This window comes from Lepidochelys olivacea (genome assembly GCF_965140295.1).
Source record: "Lepidochelys olivacea isolate rLepOli2 genome assembly, chromosome: 2".
In the NCBI taxonomy this organism is placed as follows: domain Eukaryota; kingdom Metazoa; phylum Chordata; order Testudines; family Cheloniidae; genus Lepidochelys; species Lepidochelys olivacea.
In genome coordinates, this window is record NC_140412.1 from 243,240,565 (window position 1) to 243,263,850 (window position 23,286).

A 23,286-nucleotide genomic window follows, 5' to 3' on the forward strand; every position below is an offset into this window, starting at 1 on the left:
ATAGATATCTTGTCATCAGGGTAACTTACCGCCTCCTACATGGGACTCATCTTGTAGCATCCTTATCACAGAACTTGAAGGAGCTTAGAATTTTGCAGAAGGTACTCAGCACCCAGTTGGACCCATTTTCTTTTTTATACATTCTCTCCACCAGCAATCCATACAGACAATAACAAGTACTTCCTACACCACTTCAGGCTATTGTCTAAATTCATAAGTAACAGGATGAAGACTATGATAGATGTTTATAAAAATCTCTCTACTTGCATTTCTAGGTGATGTATATAGCAAAATGTGAACCGGCATGTCTAAAAGGAAGAATAATAGCTGAGCTGGTTTAGTGACAGATACAGTTGGGATGATTCCTTTTTTGCTACATAACTGAGCAGAATGCAAATAATAAAATCTGCTCTTTGTGTCACGCTGATAAAAAGGAGAGGTGTTGGAGGAAAAAACAAACAGAACAGTTTTTCCTGACTGATGAAGGACAAAGTGAATGGCAACACTCGGGGAAGCATGCTTGGTTTGTAAAAGCAGAAAGCCCATTCATATTGCCTCTACTGATACAACCAGCTTGGAGCTGTCAGTGGTTTTAAGAAACAAAAGGAACTAAGAACATTTTCTGCTCCAGCTGGATAGAGAAGCTTCAGAAAAAGATCAATCAATCACAGTTTCATGAGGAAAAGAGACAGAACAGTAGTATCATGAGGATCAGAAAGAGGTCCAACAGATTTGGATGCCAGATTACAGTCATGTATGGGCAGTCCCTGCATCAATATAAGCACATATTATATTGTGGGGTTTGTTTTTTTCCTTTAGATTAATTTAAAAATTAAATAAAATTTTATAAAACATTATTTGGACGCTATCAAGTTATTTGTTTTATTGGGATGCTATCATGTTTTTAAAATGAATTTTTTCCTCCTTTAGAAATGCCATCTCATATTAAATAATTTACTTTTCATTACTAATAGTGTTTATGATCTTTACATATAACTCAGCTTCGATAATAAAAGCAGACTGGTCAGTGTCACTTTCCGTCTTTTATGATGCAGTGTTCGGCTTGTTAACACTGCAGAAGTACATCTAACCCAAACAAGCATTTTATTGGCTGGGGGCGGGGGGTGGAATCATGAGACACAAGGTGAGTGAGGTAATAGCTTTTATTGGACCAACTTCTGCTGGTGAGAGAGGCAAGCTTTCACACATCTAAAATTGTGTAAGCTCAAAAACTTCTCTCTCTCTCTCTCTCATCAACAGCAGGTGGTCCAATAAAAGCTATTACCTCACCCACCTTCCCTCTCTAATGCCCCGGAACCCACACAGCTACAACAGCACCGTATACAAAAACTCAGAAGGGCATTTATGTTGAATTCAGATATTGTAAAAGTTTTTTTTTAAAGAAACACATATATTTTGAGGCAGAACTGACCCAGCAGTGTCCCTTTAAGCAATTCTTCAAACAAACTCCATATGGAAATGTAACTGACTTTTAAAAAACAACAGAAGTGACTCCTATTGTCCATTTCTGGAAGCACCGTCCACTTACAGTGCAGCACTTACCACCAGGAATAGTCCCATTGTCTTCAGTGGACCTATACACTGTGGTAAGTCTTGTGGCCTATTACTAAGCATTTACAAGATCAAGCTCTTCGAGAGACTAGAAAAGTCAAGCAGGGTTTCAAAGTAAAGCATCAGTGTGTACACTGGCAGGAATGCAAAGTTTAAAACAGAAGAATCCATTCCATTAGCTATTTAATTCAAGAGAAAGGTAAAGCAAATTTAGCATCTTCTCACTTGGCACAAGTTACTGTTGATGTAACTGGATATACTACAGAATACAGGAAACTCAATATTTACTTTAAGCATACAGTCACTGTTTGCCAAAAATATATATATTGTGTCACATTTGCAAATTAAAAATTATAGGGACTTTGATTTCAACAAACTGTCTGCACATACTTTGAAAACATATTGTACTGGCCTTGGATAAGATTCAAATACCATCAAGTAATATAATGCTGCTGTGATTAATATATCTTAAATGAAGACATGAGGGTATTCGTAAGACAACAGCACAACCGTTAGCTGTGCACTGCATATCGTGTACAGGCATATGCTGAAGACAGTTATGTAGACAAAATGAGCACTCAAATTGCACTAGAAGGTGTTTTGCCATACTACAATACTCTATAGTGGCTCAGTAGAGTGACCACTTTTCAAGAAATCCAACAGCAATGATTTTATTATTTGGGTTTTTTTAACCTAATGGTTTAATTATTGCTATTTCAATAAAACACAGTCTTAGAGGATGTCACAGAGACAAAAGAAATGAAGTTCGTGTGTTATTTATTTACACCTTTCTTCAGGGGGTAACGGACAATCTCTTTCCCTGTAACCAAGCAACCGCCTCCTGAGCGGCCACTCTGACTCCCTCAGTTTTTCCTTCTCACAGAACTCTGCAAAAACACCACCCAGTCCATCATTTTAAAGCCTAGTTCTCTCTCCTTGACTCAGAAGTCCCCAGCCCCCTAACCCAGCTCCAGGAAGGAATCCAAACAGACCCTTTACTCCCTGCAGGATCAGCACTTGTAGCTTCAGCTACTTTCCAAACTTCTGTCTTGCATTGGCCTCTTGGCTTACCTAGCTCCTCACTCACTCTCACTCAGGACTCTTCTTTATATCCCTAGGCCTGGCCCAAGATAGTTACCTGACCTCAGTCATTACTACTCATCCTCCTCCCCTGGGGAGATGAGCTAAACTTGTTTCAGGTGGACCTCAGACCATTTCCCCCTAAGGGGCCCAGCCACCCTGTGACATTCCCTTACAATAGGAAACTGCCCACGAACCAAAGGTAACAACTGAGATTACAAAAATAAAATTAGAGCATAATGGGATGGAACCAGTGTGAAAGATGTAAAGCAAGTAAAATATATTAAAATATAACAATACCTCTAGTTATATATACATACGTGAACACACACAGTTTGTAGGGAAGGGAAGGTGGTGTTATATTTAAGATCAATTGCAAGAGCTAGAGCAAACAGCACCAGACCAGATATTAAAAAGGTGGGAAACTAACTGAACAGAATGATAAAACTGGCATTGATGGAGGTCACATGACATGTAGGAAGACAGCTTGTTCCAGATGAAGGAAGCAATGTGAAAAAAGTCACAGTCACGTGGGAGGAGATAAAAGGAACATTAATGGGAACAGGAAGAGCAGAGTACTTTATTACCTTACAATGTGGTGAAATTTGAATGCTACCAGCTTGTTCTTTTTCAGGAGTTTATAACTGAGGTGAGAGACCCTTAACAATAGTGGTATTTCAACAAGTGAGAGAAAAAGATCTTGTGTGATATCAAAGCGATATTTTATAATAGATGTACTGGAGTCATGAATCAGACTATCAAGTCTTATAGCCTTGCTTACCATCGCACATCCTCACTCATATTACAATAGTGTGTCTGTCAAAGGCAAACAACAGATTCTGTAGAACATGGGCTGTATTTAGAAAGCCTTTTTAAATGACACGTTAAAAAGAGAGAAGATGAACAATGACTACAATGTAATCAAAAATTACTGAATAAATTCTTTTGTTTGCATAGCCCACAAGCTCAATCTTTCCAAAAACTGAAGTTAACATTTGTGATATATCCATCTCGTTAACAGACTCTTAATGAAGTCTTCAATGAGAAACAACAACAGCGAGCTATAGTTTTTCTGAACATTACCATATTTTTTCTTTTTCTACAGAGAGGTACCACCTTCCAAACTCAAATGTTTGTGTTTTAAGGAGCCATTTTAGAGTGAAATTATAACCTATCAGCTGCCCATTTGTCCTTTCTTGCCATGCTTCCCATGCCATGCTCTATTGCCTCCATGGGACCCCCACAAATATGTTTGGCGCCAAGCCCACGAAAAGTTAATCCAGCCCTGCGCACTCCATGCATGGAAAGGAGATGAAGGCGAGTTGCTTGGCTGAGGAGTGGGTACCACTCTCTCCTCTCACAGATTGCTACAACTCCCCCTTTCCCTACTACCACCATAACAGTCCTCAGCACATCCCCTTCTCCTTGTGACAGGTGTCCTGGTAGGCCACTTCGAAGTTCTGGTCATCCAACCTTGTATTTATGCAAAGATTTCTAGTTTTCTTCCATGCCACAAGTAGAGGGAGTTGAGAATTATTATTGGTGATAGCAGCACCACTGGTACTACCATCTGCAAGCAGCGACAAACCCCAAACAATGAGCCCCATAATTTTAAATGTAGGCAAACTTATGCAGACATAACTATTTTACTCTACTATGTATCACCTCTTGACCTCACCATCATTTCTTACCAATATCAACTGAATGTTATGGCCTTTAATAAACGCTTTTGGTTTTCAACTGAAAGCTGCCATAATTGGAATACTGTCTGTACTAAAAGCAAAATTCCAGCACTTTAACACCAAAATTAAGCCTTTTAATTCCTCTGTAACTGACTGACTAGACAAACATTCAGAAATAAGTCAGGGCAACATCTGCTACTTTGGGCCAAATTTATCATGGTCGTAACTCCACTGGCTTCAGAGACATTACAACCAGGTAATCTGGCAGCTTGTGTTTTGCATAACATTTACTAACATCTGGCATCAGACAGCTACATCACATTAAAACTAAGCTGAAATGTTTTGCCCTAATTCTGATTTAGAAACATGTAGGCAGGTATACAATTCTGGATTCAATATTCTCACTGCCAAGTATTACACACTACATAAAATCTCTACAGTAACGTTAGTACATTTAGAACTGTGAAAGGAATTCTAACCAAAGTAAAGAGTAAGAAGACAAAATTTAACAAAACACAGAGTCCAAATACAAGAGGGAAACTAATTTCGTCTTCAATTTGCTGATGCTACTGCAAGACATTGTCCTCTCATGGACTGGCTGAATGTGGCACAAGAGTTTTTTCATATGGACTGCAAAACAATATCAGTGGTGACGCTGGAACTACTTTTTGTAGTGGGGGTACTGAAGGCAGAAACCATGTATGTGTGTTTTTCTTAGTACTTCAAGCCAGGGGGTGCGGCAGCACCCCAGCATCCCTAGTTCCAGCACCTGTGAGCATCAGCATAAAATACAGCAGTGTTTTCCCACATCTTTACCAGAGGGGAAGGACAGTCATGTGACCTAATCAGTCACAGAAAAGGGAGTAAGTCTGCCTTTAATTTCCAACTTGACCATGAAATTCTCATGTAGTCTCAAGCAAGTCCCTTATCTCTGAGGGTATGTCTACACTGCAACTTAGACTCCTGCAGCTGGCCTGAGAGCGCTCACTTAGGTTGGTGGGGCTCAGGCTAAGGGACTGTTTGTTTAACTGTGGTGTAGACATTCGGGTTCAGGCTGCAGCTCAAGCTCCGGGACCCTTCCATCTTGCAAGGTCCTAGAGCTTGCGCTGTAGCCCGAACCCAAACATTTGCACACCAGTCAGTCAGTTTTAAAGGCAAAAAAATTTTAATAAACTCTTTCCTTACGTATCCAGCACTTTTAAGGTAGATTTAATAAAATAAATTAAATGCTGGTTTGGGGCATTTTTAATTCAATTTGAATTTCCACCCAATAGAACTTGACAAAATAATCCCAAGAAAGAAAGAAATGCATCTTTCACCATTTTCTAACATAATAAAAATGTTAAAATTAAGCCATTATGTAACTTAACTTATACTCTATCTATATACATTTATTTATGAATCTGAGGGTGTATATCCTCCCAGTCAGCAAAAAGAAGTATCAAATTTAGCATAAAGGCCACATACATTTAGGCCAGGTCTATACTTAAAATTTAGGTCAACAGAGATATAGCATTCAAGGGTGTGAAAATCCATACTCCTGAGCTCTGTAGCGATGCCAACCTAACCCTCAATATAAACGCAGCTTGGTCAACGGAAGCTTAGTTAGTGTGACTCTGGGAGGTGGTATTCCTTCAGCAACAGAAAAAACCCTTCCATTGCTATACTCTGAGTTAAGACCATAGCTGCTGTAGTGCCCATAGAGTAGACACGGCCTTAGTTAAAAATCAACACGTTTTAATGGTGATCAACGAATGAGATTCAACCTCTCTTTTGGAAAATAACTAAAAAGTACGTATACACTAGATTATTGAAATCTATTTAAATCAGCAAGCAAGAAACCTTGATTTAACCCTGACACCCACCCTCCATTCTCATCCATATCCTCTTCCACCTACCCACTTACAGTCTCTCTCTCTCTAGTTAGGAGGCATAGCTGTTGGCATTTACACACACTATGACTCCTCTCTGTGGTTTCATCCAGAGCAGCTCCCTCTAGCATTGCAGCTTGTTCCCACAGAAGTGCTAGGGAACTGCTCAGGAATACTTTAGCAGGGAGGCAGAGAGCTTACATCCCATCAGCCCCGACCCTGGCCATAGGGGGTAGGGACTTTAAGAGTGTGAAGATCCTATTTCATTCATTTTATACTTGAACTTGCCTTTGAACCAAATTGGGCAATGAGAAAGGCATCCCCCCTTTCAAATCATAGGATTGGTGAAAGAGGGCTAACTAGATATTTCCTACCTTTTGATCATGGGATTCATCTGATGCTTCAGAAAACTGGAAGACACTGTAACTTTTTTGTTAAATGGCAATTGTAGCATGTAATTTCCCCATTCATTAGCATGTAAGGAGCTGTATGCCAATACTCAGAGCTTGCAGACACTTGGACATTCACTAAAATAGCTATTCCAGAATAAGTGTCCACCGGGGGGGGGGGGGTGGAGGGGGAGTGTTATACTAAAATAACTGTATAACTATAACTATTCCAGAATAACTATATTATAATGTAGATATGTCATAAACAGATCACACATATTTCCTGTGTAACCAAGGGTAGTTTTATACATACACATTATCCAGTGCTTGAAGATCAATACAGCATTTATATTTCCTTCAACCGTGGAACACATACTATTCAACCAACTACTATTAAAGGAACTGGCAAAGGGGACACATCTTGCAAAAGTCTATGAACATCTGCCCTGCAGAAAGCGGCACATTAGAACCACCCAAGAGGGAAAAGCCTGTATTTTACATTTTACTACAACCTGCTCCCAGTCTTAAAGATTTGAAGTGTGATAGAATTCTATCAGCTAAATTCTCATAATTGTCACAGAATGGGCCTGAGGAGCAACGAAATGCCATTTTTCCCATTCAAATACATCGCTACACTGAACTTAATTATTTGTGCATGAGGCTCTACTCTAAAAAAAAAAAAAAAGCCATTAAAACAACTTTTCTTACTACTTTCTACTTCTATTAGCACTTCCAAGCCAACAGTTATGGAGAAAGCCTCTACTGTTGCTGGCTCAACATCTGTTGATGTTAATGAAGCTCTTAATTACAGGGCTAAATTCTGCCCTCTGATAGCTCTGCATGATTCCAGTGAAGACAGTCTGGCAGCAAATATAATGAGGGCATAATTTGTTCTGCAGAACCTTTATTATTTGTGATGATGCAAAGACAGAAAGAACATAGCTTGTCTTTCAGATCCCAGGTTGGGTTTGTAGTACTGGCTCTTAAGGGAAGAGGGGAATTCTCTCTCTCTCTCTCTCTCACACACACACAATCCTGACGTCTTTTAAAGTCCCTGGCAAAACTCCCATTCACTTCAATGGGGCTGAATTTCACCCTCCCCATATCTTTTAACCTGTACATTGTTTAAATATGGAAATAACTGACAAAAAATATGGATCTCCACAATGCCAGTTGACAGACATTTCAGAATATAGTCACATTTTAAACTCAAACATTAAGGGAAAAGACATTCACTTCAATCAGAAAACTCAGAAGCCAATTTCTGAGTGAATCTGAAATAGTTATTCGGCAATATGTCTTTGATACACACTTTATTGGACCACTCACTTCAACTTACCACAGCCCTAATAGCAAGAAGGTGTAAAGTAGTGGACTGTTTCTCTTTGCTGGAGAGGCTAGAGGCATTATTTGTGCTTACAAAGATTGATTACAATTACAGCGGACCCTCGCTAGAGTGCAAATCGCTATAGCACGGATTCGCATACAGCGTGGTCCCGGCAATGGATCCCAAATTTAAATATTTAATTTGGGATCCGTGGTAACGCGGTCCCCACGTTAATGTGGTCCCACGCATGGATCCCAAACCCCGCGTTCTAGCAAGGGTCCGGTGTATGATGTGTGCCCTTTCAAACACTACATTAAAGAGAACCTCCTGATCAATCAGTCAGGTGATGCAATAGGCCACTTACTGAAAGGCATGTGATTTGAAAGCTCTGCTGCATCTTTTATTCTTCAATTTAATTGCCGTATTAATTACACAGATTAATTAAAAAGTGGCTTTCACTGAAATGAAATTAGGGGTTGATAAAGTAACAAAAAATCCAAGATAATATTAACTTTTTAGAAAGCAACTAGTGGAGAAATGCTAAATAAAAAAAACAATTATTCACAATATGTGCTATTTTCTCCAGACAAGATTCCCATTATTTTTAATAAAATGCAGCAACTATCACCACTATACAGTTGTTGGAGAGACTGGAGTGACAACTTTAATGTCTTTTGTAATTGCAATGGCAAGTGCCACGTCCTAAAAGTTTCAAAAGTGACTAGTAAGTTAGCCCATCTTGAGGCAGCTATAAAGAGCATATTTTCACAATATCCTAAGCACCCACCTTCCTTCAAAGAAAAAAAATCCATCTGCTTTAAGGTGACAAAATTGGGGCACACAAAATCAGTACTCACTTCTGAAAATTTAGGGGCATGTCTCTCTATATAGTTGTCTCGAAGGCTGAAACAGCTTCTTCATATGCTACTTCAATCTAGTCTATCAGCAATACAATAAATATTATACTCAATTAAAAACACCCAGAAAATAGGTTGTTCATTTTACGAGATGGCCTTCAATGGTTTATAACCTCAGTAAATAAATTATTTTAATAAATTTTCATTCAACTACAAATTGAATAATCCTTTCCATTTTACCTTGCCCCATTATATTCAAGACCACATAGGCACTGAGTTATTAAAGGGTAATGAATTTAGAACGACCAGAAAGACCACTTTCTGCAGCAAATTTTAGTCAAATACAATAACTGGCTTAATAAATGTTTACAATATACTTGAGACAGAGGACTAGTGTCCATGCATGTGCAATTACTCATCCACCCTGAGGGCACTCTCATAGAAGGGGTTTCCACACAGTTCTATTACTTCACCCCTGCATGATCCTCAGGAAGTGAGGCCATGGGGAAGAAAACAAATGATATGGGCTGTGGGGCCATCAATAACCTGATCGCACATAGCCCTACATCTCATTTTTATCAACCATGGACCACGAAAAAAGTGCACTATAATAACTAAGATAACTGAATTTTGATATCAGGCTGAAATATAGAGTGTTCAGAAAAATACTTAGAAGCTCCCTCTATTTGTTTAGACTTCTCCAAACGTTCAAAAAAATACAGCAGTAAATTCAAGTTAATTAGTTCATTTTCAATAGTAAACTTACAAGCAAAATTAATCTACGGTCAATTTAACATCCTATTAAACTGACCACAGATTAATTTTGCTTGTACGCTTACTTTCCATGTTTCAACTCTCTCTCTCACTCAAAATAGGGGTCCATTCTGGCAAAGGGAACTGCCTCAAGCACTCTTACTTCCACAGACAACAGGATCAGGTCCAAAAGCTTCATTTGGTAAAGACGGTTATGTACTTAACCAATGATACAATACCAAGTTTACCTATTTTAGCCTGGGTCTAAGGGCTTAGTTTGTAGGGCTCCACCTGGCCACGACTGCTGCATGATAAAGCTCAATGAAAAGTTTATGAAGTATTTACTTCACGGAAACATCCCAATGGAGTAGGTGATGTTTTGCAAAACACTGAGCACAATTCCATTTTAAAAGCCTATTAGTAGCTGGCTTTGGTTTAGCAAAGCATTATGTTCTTAATGGAGAGAGACTATTTCAATGTCAGAAACTTAAAACATACCATGGATATCTCAACGAATTGCACTACATTGCTCGTGCATGTGGGGTAGGAAATTTTGCAATGCAGATGCTGTCTAGGTGACAAAAAAGGTACCTTTTTTCAATCCTGTTAATTCACTACACTTAATTCACAACCCTATCTGTGGCCTTTTTTCATCTAGACATTGAAAAAGATTCCTCCCCCCCCAAAGTGTGTTAGCATAATTTGAAACACCTTTGAACATTCTGTGTACACACGGTGTAACACCTTTAAAAATCACATTCCCTGGCTGTATGGTAACCTGAAGCCTAAGTTAGATAGAGTAACACACAGCTGCAGAGTTAAGGGTAACACTGAGCCCTTTGTTTTTTCACTTGATATTTTACACATTTTTCCAGCAGTTACTTAATTTAAAATGGGACTTCAAACTACATTTCCTTGAGTGGTCAACCATTACAAAATTGTAATAGAAAATATCCATCAATTTGTGCTATAGAATGCGTTTTGTTTTAAAATTAAACATGAAAAAACTATTCCTGTGAATTAATATATCTGTATCAAAGTGTGGTTATCAATCTGAAGAGAGGCTCTGAAAATGGCATGAAGTGAGGTTCAACATTTTCCCCTCTCTTGCTGATCTAACTTCTCGAATTTGTTCGGCTTGAAAAATCAAAGAAATTTTTCTAGCCTCCAGTGCTGAAATTTCAAATCCAAGGATGAGTTTAAGTGTTCTGTTCTCACATCATCATCAGTGGAAGAGATTCTGCATGCTCATTTTAGCTAACAATTTTGTGATGATACACAAGGCAGAAGACATTTGAGCTCTTTTCTCCTCCACTTCATTAGCCTTCCAAGGCCAACATGAGCAAAAACATCATCTCTTCCAGAAAAGTAAATAATATGCTTCAGGGCACACACAAGGCCAAATCTTTTACCCTCACACATTAAGTGACAGTATAGCCAAGTGATCCTTTCTGCACTTGCCATGGAGAAGCAGTTTGGAGCAGGGATGGGACATGGATAGTGAATCCCACTAGCCCCAGCAAAAGTTGCCTGCATATCTTTGTGCTGAGTCATCTACAGAGCTGAGTTCTCTGGCTTGCAAGGGAATGATTCCTAAAAATCTTGCCTCCAACCAGAAGAATCACACCTGCTCCACCATGCCTGGGGCCTTTTAACAACATAGCGGAAAGTAGGGTTTTTTGCACAGAGAACAAATAAGTTAACTAACAAGACGTCAATTTGCTGACCATAACTGCACTTTACACTTCAGTGTGCTTTTCTGTGATCAATTATGGATCACAACTGCACAATATTTTCATCTTTCAACATTAGCCTCATACTCTGAGCTGAACAACAGTTTATCACCTCTCTGCTGCCAACAGGGTGATCCAAATTCAAGAGTAGGATAAAATTCTTGTGCCTTCAGAGCCTATGTGCTTTACAGAGGTTAAATACTCATTCACTAGGAAAGGCTGCGCCACCATTGAAATTCCACCTCTGTCAGTATTTGGTAACTGGCTGCTTTCCCAATGCTTCCAGCTGCAGGCAAGCAGTCTTCACGGGGAGGCAACAGAGGAGAAACTGACAGCACATGCACACACAAAAAAGTACATTTTAAAAATGCAAACACTGTTCAATGCAACAGATTCTTGAAACCAAATGAGTTCAGATCTTGTTATTCCAGTTAGCTAATTTACTAATGAAGCCAAAGCAGCTGGTACATCAAATTATTAGGAAATAAAAAAAAACTGATAGCAATCTATCCATAGTGCTCAAACCTTCAGACAGGTTTTTGTTTAAATCTATCATCACTCAGGAAGAGTGCTCATTTTTTAAAGTACCATTTCATAATTAATTAAATCCTTGCCCCTCTCCATTCAGAATAAACTCTGGAAACTCGAAATACGTTATTCCTTTATCTCACATGCGTTACATGTACACATTGGTTTGTTATTGCATATTTCTCCTAAGTAGGATATTGCCACTGATCTTTAATAGAGAAGACATAAGTTACTTGGCACTTGTTTTGGGGGAATGAAGTAGTAATCAAGGGACTTTGTAAGCAGATACAAAAAAGTGGGGTACAGTGGAACAATTTTTAGCTTAGCAACTCTGGCTAATTTTCTTCAAAAAACGTGAAATCCTGACAATTATGGTGGACATATTTCCATAGCTAGAGACTCAGAATCTTCTTCTTACTGATTAATCAAAGCAGAAAGAAGTCCAAAAATATTTTTGAATTACTATTAGTTTCAATCTTTATAATCTTCTTCCTAATTAAAGATATATATTCACCCAGAAAGAAGACCACCACCACCCCCTACCCTCCAAAAAAAAAAAAAAAAAAAACATAAGAAGAGGGAAGTATTAGCCTCCAACTCCCCATGTAATGGAACCTGAACCTCTCAGCATCATCAACAGGCTGTGTGTGAAAGCATGTGGAGAGAGTGTGCACATGTAATGTAGTGATTCATTTCTTTCAGTAACATTTTACCCAAACCTCCCCTTGCCCAGTAACATTTTCTCTTTTTTAAAAAATTGTTTTGAAAGAAGTTTGTTACTAATTCCAATCTTCTCATCCCTGTTCTATGATAGATACCCCCATGTCTCTTCATTTTGAATTCTGGAGATTGCATTTCACACACTCCCCTCCTTACCAGTTTTGTTCTTTCCTCCTTCAAGACTTAGACTTTAGCTCTTTCACTTTGTACATTTGTTTACCCATTTCATTCTTTTATCTTGTCTTGCTTCCATATAAACAACTTCTTTGCTTCCCTTCCTCTGCATTCTTTGAAAGGGAATACTCATTAGGGGGGCCCTATTCATGTTCTCATTACCTCAGTCCCTTTCTTTTTGCCAGCCTCCAGGGATATCCCATTTGTTTTCTTCCTCTCTTGTAGAACCGCATCTCTTCCTGAATGCATCCCTTTCTCAGTTTTCCTCTCCCTACTTCCCACAGTCATTCTCCTTCCAGTACTTCCCTAGCCCAGTAAGCATGAAAGTCTTGCAGAGCCAGAGAGACAATGAACTGAAAGGCTAGACAAGTAAATTGCACTAGCACAAAGGAGCACACACGGGGGTATGGCTTTTCAAAAGATGGCCATAATAAAGCAGCAGCTACCCAGGCTCTAATCCTACAAGGTTCTGGGCACCTTTATTTCCCAGCAACATCTGGACTGGGCCCACAATCAAAGTACTACAGTTCTAAAACTGTACCGCCCTGAGGCTGAAATGAGCTATCAGTACCTGCTTTCACTTGCATTTAAGGGCCCAGTCATGCAAGGTCATTATTCCCATCTAAATCAATGGGAATGGATACCCCTTAGCACCAGGGATCAGGAGTTTTGTATTGCTGATAGAAGTACTCTGTAAAGTCCCTACGGACACAGGTCATGCTGTTAGTAATGTCAGAATGCAATTTATATTTTCTGTACTGACACTCCCTAACCTAAAACTTCAACCACTCCTCTCTCTTTAGCAGTTATAGTACAAGAACTTCAAAGGCCAAGCACTCTACATTTTACAAGATATTTGGAGAAGGGACCAAATGCTGTTCACTTTTTCAACAGGTCTACTCACAGGAGAAAAGCTCATAGGTATTTAAAAGTCAACAGCTTCTAGGTGTTGGTTTCTCTTTTCTTTATGTGCTAAATGTTCCCAATGTTACAAAAAACACACAAAGAAGAAACTGAAATGGAAAATAAATAACCTTTTCTGTAACCAGTGCCTGTTAACATACAGTATATACAGCAACAAAGAGAGTATACAAATCTTCTTTGATCTAGCGGTAACATCTGGAAACAATTTTAGAAAACAACTAGGGCTACAGTCGAAAAATCTGCAACTGCTAAAATATTTTGATCAGTGAAAGAAACTGGATGTTCCCTGTTAGTTTGAAATTTGTCCATTTCTGGATAGCTTTGGAGTTGGACTTATTTCCCTTTTACTAGTTTGTTAACGACAAACATTACAAGGCTCAAGCCCAGCACTGCTTCTGAGCCCTTTTAAGTTAAATGCCCCTTCTCAGAGATCTGCTGGATAACGTAATTCAGCACTGAGGCAGTTTAATTTTTTATTTGTCTTCCAGCACCAGACTTGCTGAGCCATTACAGTGACTCAACCAACATTTTCTTTGTTACAACTGGGAGGGGTCATCATATACATACATACACACACACCAGATGCCCCAAAATACCTTTCAGAACTTCCTTAGACTGTACTACCTTCCCCCCCGCCCAACCCTTTTGGTTTTGTTACTGCTTGCAAAATATTTCTGAGCAAGAAGAGCTATGCAATGCTCTAGATTTATAGAAAGAAAACTCCATTTTATTTTCAGTGTATTAGGTCAGTACTGTTGCACATTTTATTCAATTTATATTTACATGGAAAAAGTTGCTTTCAGGGAAAAAATGTTTTCTTTTGAAGCAGCTGCTCACTGGCCTAAACAAAAGGAAATTTTAAGGCAACACGAACCTTATTGTCTATATCATCTTCATTTTTTCTTTTTCCTTTTAATCCAGCTTGTTTTGCCTAAAGTCAGTTTAAGTGTACTAAGATGCAAAGATGTCATAGTCTATGGCACAAATAAGAACGTGTTACTTCCAATGGCATTTTTAAAATAAACATCAGCAACTATTATGAGAAAGGTTAAAGTGTAGAGGACTATGAGATTCAAATGGTTTCCCGCTGGTTGAAGCCTATCACCTAGAACAGTGTTTCTCAACCTGGGGGTCGTAAGACGGGCCTGGGCGGGGGCAGGTGTTAGAGGGTAGGAAGCAGGGCAATTGTCTGGGGACCCACAGCACAGAGGCCCTCATGAAGCTAATTTACGTGTTTCATCACAAAGCCACAAGCGGGGAACAATTTTTCTTAAGTCCAAAGGGGGTCACCAGCACCAAAAGGTTGAGAGACACTAGCCTAGAACAAGGAAGCCTGGCAACTCCCTACAACCTAAGTACGAACTTTAAACTGATCCTCCAAAGTAGATATAGTGACTGTTCCCCTTAACATGCTAAGTTCTTTCACAGCCCCCACCTCCCGAGCACTGTTTAAAAAGCTATGCAATACCGTTAATAGATTCTGAATAGAGTTTATATATTACACACCGATGTAACTCTCAAACCATTTTTCCCACATGCTCAAATAGATTATTTCCTTCATAAAAGAATATGTATATATTAAGAAGCCCCATAATATTAAGTTAAATAATGTACACTGTATGTGTGGAGTTTTTAATACTGTCCAGCTTAAGGAATATATTTATCAGATTGATAAAAAGATGGGTAGGCACCATACTTGTGAGAAACATCCTGATTTTCATGGATTTATTCTAACAATAGTCGATCAGCTATATTCGTTATGAAAAGGACAGTCAAGGGTCCATCTATGTCTGCAAACTGTACACTTATATTTTTAAAATATTTATTTTTCCTAGTCTTTAGGGTGATGAACATGAACTTAATATAAACCAACACAGTGTTTCTTTCCTGAGACTGCAGAAAACTCCAACCCCTCTGCTCCTGCTTACAGCTTTTGCCAAGCAATAGAGCAAAATTAACAGTCAGTTCAGTTTCATTGCTTCTATTCAGACCCACCATCGGTAAAGTGGTCAAGAATCATTCTTACAGAACTATGAGCAGCCATGGAAGTACCCAGTCATTCAAATCAATCTTTGGCTGGGTGACGTGGTAAATTTTTCAAGCATTGCACATCAAAAGTCAAATACTGGACAGATAAATTTCAGCCTCAGGTTATCAACTGAAATGAGTAGCGGGTTCTTTTCCTATTCTGAGGCTAGCTTAGGGTACATTTATTTAGCTTTAAAGGAGGCCCAAGATTTATGCAAACACTGAATTAAGTGATGCCCAATAAAATCAGATTTTTCACTGAAGCAACTGAGCATTTGTCATGTCACTTTTTCTCCTGTGTGCTCTTACCGAGACACCAGAGAACACTTTAGGGTTAGAAGTGACTGTAGTGGTCCCAGCTAAGCTAGCCCTCATAAACCTAGGTTCCAGTTATGCAAAGTGTAGCAGCATACAGTTCCTGAGTGAAGCCACACTCAAGTCAGTGGAGTTCCATGCTGCCACAGCAGTCCATCCATGCACTACACAACGCAGCACCAGGACCCTAGAAATCATGGGCTGGTCTATATCACTAGGACTGAGTTTTTCAGTAATTATTTTGGGGGTGGGGTGGAGGTGAGAAACTGTTTTATGTTGCAAATATCAAAAAAGTGATGGAAATCAGGTATTTTTTTAAAGTCATTATCACTGTATCATAACAGACTATCTTTGAGGGATCAGCTTTTAAACAAACAAACTTATTTTGAAGTGAATGCATGGTTTCTGGTACTTTGTTTCACTTGTGCCACATTGCTAGCACTGATGAGCACATAACAGGAAAAAGTGCAGCACATTCACTAGGAGTACAAATTTCCCACACTCCCTGCCAATGTACTTCAGTTCTAGGCACAAAGCTGAAACTTTCAACTTCGGGAGGCTCAGCTCTCAAGTAGCTGAGACCCCATACCCATTTGATGCTTGACCTTTTTGCTTAGACAGCCAACAATGCCAGTTGTGGCATGTACTCCGATATCCACGAGCATTTAGGGTGCGAGATGACCAATGCACCTCACACAGGTGACCAAACAACTGTCAGATAGCAGATACTTTCTGTCACTACTGTCCCAGTGTGAATTTAAAACCAACAACTAAGCTTTGTTCCAGATGTTCTATATTACATCGCTATCTCCCACCAAAAAATTTGTTTTGATTTTCTGGGGGAATGAGGGAAAATAGATCTAAGGAACCATTCGAAGCAAGTCTAGAGCCTCATTTTCACTCTCAGACTCGTCACAATCTCTGAAAGTTTCTCTTAAAATCTTTAGGGTGCCAATAGGGGGATTGGAGGCCTTCTTGCTACTATCTCAAGCAGGAGATTACCAGGTGAGATTCTTTGGCTTGTGTTCCGCAGGAGTTCAGATAAGATGCTCAAAATGGTCCCTTTGACCTTAATCTACCTATGAATCACTATTCCCTACCTGGCTGTTTTCAGTACTTTTGGTGGATACCGGCATTGTAGCCTCCAATGAAAGTACACCCATTTGATTCTCTCTCTCTTTGAGGTGTGCCATCAACCACTTGCTGTCTACTGGCCTCTGAAGTGGCTTTGACTCTCTCAAGACTCTCCATGAAATATATTCAACTTCTCATTCTCATGTCCAGTCACACACATCAAACGTTAAGAAAATAATCAACACATATAATTGCTTCCATCATATTCACCTCCAGAATAACTGTGCATTATCTTTTTTATTGTAAACTTTACATTCTTTGGAAATATATAAACACTTACAGCGACAAAAATCAAAGACCAGGCTGGTAGAAATTCAAAAATGAGAACCAAAAAGGGACCTCATACCAAAGCCACTGTAGACTAAAAATACCAAACAGATAATCTGGTCCTCTTTAGAATACATGCCCCAGCTTCTTACAAACATATAACTAACTTTTCTGACAAATTTCAGAATCTTGGGTATTTAAGTCAATCTTTTGGTAAAGTTATTCAACTTGTTCAGTTGCTTGTGCCCTTATCTGTAGGGGTCCATAATACATATTTTAATCTAGTTACTGTGTCAAACAGTTTATTGGCATCAATCCATGTATTTCCTTTGAAAATCATACACACTCCCAAGATACTCTAGCTCTCAACTCATTATTCAGTTATATAGGCCAAGTCTTCTTGTTCTTTTTTCATAATTCATACCCTCAAAGTCCCCCTACAACATTCTGATTGCCACCCTCTGTAACTTTCAAACTCAAAGTCATTACTATAATATTGTGAGCAGAACTACACAAAAACTTCTGCTTTCCCCATAAGTAGGTTTTGGAAAATGTACCCATCACCTACTAGCCAGGGTAAAATGCATTGGTGCAAGTCATAGTGGTTTAGACCAGTGAGCGTTTCTTCATTAGGGGGTCTACATTAGTCAAATTACACTGATGTTGCAATACCAGTGGCTAAAATCCCAATGGAGACACAGCCTTAGAGTCTGCCAAACTTGACTGCATTCTCCAAAGAAAGATTTCTTCTTATCCTGGGCAAGTGGATTGTAAGCCCTGCTTACAATTCAAGAATGCATCATATTGAGAGCTGGGTTTGTTGGGTGGGTTTTTTTGTTTGTTTTAAACTCGTTGAGAAAAAGCAGTTTATATTTCAACTATACAACCTTTATTGGAATATTTTAAAAGATAGAAAAAAATGTTTAGACTTTTCATCACATCGGCATAGGGATGCAGTCCATCATACTAACAAGTTAACCCATATTTAAAGAGAGAGAGAGATTTTCCATCTATAATGGGAAATATTCACAATTAAAATATAAAGGGGACTGATTTACTCATTCCTAATCATAAAATGCAACTACAGAATGATAAAAGGCAATAACCGAAAAAAATGAAATGTGTTATTCATATGCTATTTAATTTTATTTTTTATTTTAATAGTAAGGGTTTCTTTTCTGACCCTAATTTCCTGTTTTTAAACAGGTGCTGTTTCCATTCCCACCACTTCGATTCAATTCAAATAATTCCAAGTGAGAAAAATAAAATTAAAATAAAGGTTAAAGATTAAGTTACACACTCAGTATTTTATGAACACATTTGCACACATAATTCCAAACAAGGTCTTTAGTGCCAGAATAACTCCATTGGTATTTCTTGATTTGTACAGTATGCATGTAGACGGCTAGTGTTGTGTTGGCATATCAAAACCACTCTTTGTTTAGATCTACTGCTAGTCACAAACTGAAAACTGTGGAAAGAGAGCTAAGCTCAGTGTGGTTCTGATCCTGCAAAGCCTTACTCATGTGCTTTACACCCTGCAAGCAGCTCTGCTGAAATCACTCAGACTACGCACAATATGGAAAATTAAACAGGTGCATACATTTTTGCAGGATTGGGGCCTATAGTCTCATGTAAGTGTTAAAACATTATATAAACTTCTATCAGATTTCTGCTTTCCTGCACAAGGCTATAACTGACTCTAGAGTAGTATGTTTTGGAAAAGTCAGAAAAACTTCAAATGATGTCAACATGATACCAAAAATAAATTAAAAAAAAAACATACTTGTTCCCTCAAATATATAACTCATTCTATTCCTTGCCTCCTTTTCTTTTTAAAAAGTGAAGAGCTGTAAAACTGTTGAACTCCAATATAAAAAGACCATCTAATTTACACTAGAAGGGTGGGGCAGTGACCATAAAAATCTGATATTACATACCTAACTATTTCCATATTACTCTCTCATGAACTTCCGCACTGTTACTTGGGAAATATTTGGTAAAAACTATATATATTTATTTACAGAGGCACTCATGGACTCAACACTATATTATCCAACTGTCTCAATGGAAGATCTGCAATGCATATGTCAAACCTCACTTTCAAATTAACAATAGAAAACCCTAAAAGAAAGGCCTGTGGTCTCAGTTGGGGTAGATTAGCATTTTCACAACAGAATTTCCACATAATAGAAGCCATCTCTTTGTAATTAACACCATTCCAACCCCACACAACTGCAACAAAGCTTACCCCGTGCAAAATACACACTGTAAAATAAAAAGCAAACTGGTCCTTTCCAAAACCCAAGATCAAGAGCTCTGAAGGCTAGGAGCGAGCAAAGTTGTAAATTATCTTTAAATAATTGATCTGTCAATACATCACATTTCAGAGGTTCTTAATTTATTTTTTTCCCATAACGTAGCCAAATAACACAGATCTTTTGTCATTGGCCCCTCCCCTTCATTTGCAAACATACAAGCAAACATCCTTCCCACTCATTCTCATATAACTTCCCTGTGTTACATACTGCAATTTGCTCACATGGAAATATAATATTAAGAATGTATTTGTAGCTGTCTTTAACGCAATTTAACAGCTGGAAATAAGAACATGATCCAGTACAATATGACCAGCCAGATATTCATTCCCAGACCAGTTTGGGAACCACAGATTTAATATAATGGTATTAATGTAACATTAATATTGTATAAATTAGGAACCAATCCTGCAAATGTTTACTGCCAGACATAGTCCCATTTAAGTGAGTAGCATTAAGCTCATCAGTCAGGGTTTACAGTGTTGTGTCTTAATTTTAAGAGTGCTTTGGGACATTGTCTTTTATTGGCATATGAAATGCCATGCACATTAATGAAGCTGTATAAATAACTACAGTTGGTATATCGTAAAAAGTTTCACTGAAAGATGTCAAGATGCTATTTCCCTAGTCAATGCCATGTGACATTACACTTAAGAGGCATATTAAAAATACACTCAGAAGTAGTGATTGTCCCAGAAAAAAAATCTTCAAGAAAAAGGAAACAAAACAGGGAAACTTTGGTTGCCCCTTTTCCAATACCAGTCATGGGTTTTCTTTGGAAAAAACCCATGCACATCACTTCCAATCCACCAATGCTAATGTCAACAGACTTTAAACTACAGCTTGGTGCAATTTCAAAAAATCTTTAAGTAACAATTTCTAAACTGAAACTCTGCAATCAAGTCCTGCACAGAAAAAAATTTCAGAAAGGTAAAAAATAATTCATACCCAACTACTTGAGCAAAGTTAGTGGCGAGGTGGAGGGGAAGCACTAGCTGAAATTTCATTAAACTGACTGGTCTTTATCAAATAGGTCTGGGAATTAAGTTGATCAGAAATGAAAAATGTTTTGCAGCAAAAAAGTAAAATATTGTAAGTGTATACAGATGGGCAGATACAATTGTTTGTAAATGATTATATTTAATCATACACCAACACCATATAGAAACTGTTCCAGACAAGTTGTAATTATTATTAACATCACCAAAAAGCAAGTAGGAAGTCAATTACATTTCCAAACATAAAGGTAATGGATATATTTCCAGCACAGAGGCTCCCTACACTGTAAACTTTTTTTTCGCAATAACTGGAAGAGTAAACGATTCTCTGTGTTGACATGAGCATTTCTGACACAGACAAGAGGGCATCGACTTGCTGTGAAGAATGTGCTGCTTCACATTAGTGATCATCCTAGCAAATAATCCAACAAAACACTCTTTAACCCATCACTAACTTTTTTATTCTGCAGCCCATCCTCTTTCCAGCACCTTTCTGTTCTCCGGTAGTGCAAGGGACATACTACTTTTTCAGATATAAACATTAGATGCCTGTTGTTTTGTGAACTCCACACATTTCACTGCTCTTTTCCTCCTGGGCCTGGAGCAGCCGGGAAGCCTGGGGCTAGATTTGAACTCTTTGGAGTAACTACTGCTCAGGAAAGAGAAATCATTTTAAAGGAGACTTGCTTTGGGGATTTTAATTTTGTTCTGTTTCAAACACCAGGCTTTGAACAAATGTAACAAAACCTAAAGCATGCGGTTACACAGCCTAGTCCAGGACAATTAAACTAACAAGATGTGACCCCCGAAGTGACAGCCAATATCCCAGTTTGTATGGACCTGGTGCACTTAGGGTGTATGCAACCAACAATAAGAAAAACGGGGGGAGGGGGGTTCAAAAGCACACCTACAAGAGGCTTACTTGCTCGTTACAAAATAGTAACGAACAAAGAGTTCAGGCCCCAAAACACACAAGTCTTTGCGACTGTATCTCGCTCCCGGATAAATCTCAGCTCCCACCGATGGGTACAAAGAAGCCATGTTCAGTTAGCAGCTCCTTTCACACAGACACACGCTCCCTGTCCCCAGGGCCGGGCCAGACTGCCCAGCAGCGCTTTCAACTTTACTGTCAGGAAAACTAGACCGCTGCCCCCAGGCGCAAGCGGCGCTTCTGGCCCAAACTCCCCGCGCTTCTTCCGTCCCTGGAGCTCTCCACCAGGTGGGACACACAAACTCCCCTCCTCGCCCAGGACAGGGGGGCTGCGGAGGCCAGGCCCCTCCGGCCCCATGCCCACGTCTCTACCCAGCCGAGCAGCCTGCACCTTCCCCCCTTTCCAGGAAGCGCCATATTGATCCCAGGCGCCCTCTCCCTGCTCCGGCTGCTCCTTCCCCCGCTCGCTGCCCCGGGCGCGCACCCTCACCTTGGCGATCGCCTTCTTGTACCTGGTCACCGCTTGCTGGATGAGGCTGAAAACTTTCATGTTGCCGTCCCCGCAGGGCACGACCACCCGGGTCCGCCCGAAGCACACCGTGACTTTCATCCTGCCCCGCACACGCTGCCCGCCCGCCCGCGCTCGGCCCCCGGCTCCGGGCGCGCCTGGCTCTGCGCCCCCCGCGGCCAGCCGCCAGCACCGGGCAGGAGCCCGGCCCCAGGGAGGGCGGCGGCGGCGGCTGCTGCTGCTGCTGCGGACCGGCCGAGTCCCGGGCCGGCGCTGCGGGGGCCCCGCTCACATGCTCGGCCGCCGCCGGGGCGGTGCCAGCGCTCGCTGCTGCCTCTGGCCACCTGTTCCGCGTCTCCTCCTGCGCGCAGCGAGGCGGCGGCCGCGGCGGCGGCTCACTCCCATGCGGCGGGGGAAGGGCCGCGCTGTCTCCCCGCTATGGCCGCGCAGGGCATTGCCGCTCGCCCGGCCTCCGGGCCCGGCCCTCCCCCACCGGCGGCAGAAGCGGGGCTGGGTGTGGGGCTGCGCCTCCTGACACATGCCCGGGGGAGCGGGGAGGGTCACGGGGGCGAGCCCGGGGGAGGGGAGAGCCGGGAATAGGGCCGAGGCCCATGGGGCGCTGTTTACGCGGGACTCTCCTAAGGGCTCTGAAAGAAGGAGGCGGCCCCACAGCCGTGTCCTTGCCGCAGTGGGGAGCCCTGCTCAGCCCCGGCGCGGGTGGTTCGTGCCTCGTTCGCCCTACAGCGCTTTTCGGCCCCAGACCTCTCTGCCTCCCCCGGGCTATCTCTGCCAAGTCAAGCTGCAAGCAGCCATAGGGGGAGAGGAGGAGAGAGGGAGCCCAGGCTAGCAGGAAAGGGGCCCACTTTGACATCCCCCACCACTTCACCTGGCGGGGGCAGGTTTTAAACCTCCGCACCCCCCTCCAGGTGCCTCTCTTCACACCCTCGCTTCTGCTGCTTTTAGGTGCTTTTCCCAAATTCGTGCTTTTCCCAAAATGTCAAGGGCCTGTTTTGTCCAGGTGGGTGCAAGCTGCGCCACACTCACCTCTGCCTAGGGGCCCAGGGCCCTGGCTCCTGGAGGCACCTGAGTGTAGCGGAATCTCAGCTTTCATTTTAAACAAGCTCCCAGCCCTGGTCCTTGCAAAGAAAAGCTTGGAAACACATGATATGCGTGTAAC

The 23,286-nt window shown here is 40.6% G+C and overlaps 1 protein-coding gene across 13 annotated transcripts in view; it reads right to left on the bottom strand.

Annotated features, from left to right (window-relative positions):
- PARD3 (par-3 family cell polarity regulator) overlaps positions 1–22,620 on the bottom strand; it is a 658,792-nt gene extending 636,172 nt beyond the window's left edge. For 6 of the 13 annotated variants that reach the window (XM_084618461.1, XM_084618460.1, XM_084618462.1 and 3 more), the window contains exon 1: positions 22,092–22,619. In XM_084618461.1, the coding sequence (XP_084474587.1) occupies positions 22,092–22,211 (120 nt within the window). In that variant the 5' untranslated portion in view covers positions 22,212–22,619. Of the gene's footprint in view, positions 1–22,091 lie in introns of all 13 variants that reach the window. The other 7 variants (XM_084618459.1, XM_084618465.1, XM_084618467.1 and 4 more) reach the window with 2 other exon arrangements.
- Between the last annotated feature and the right edge of the window lie 666 nt (positions 22,621–23,286).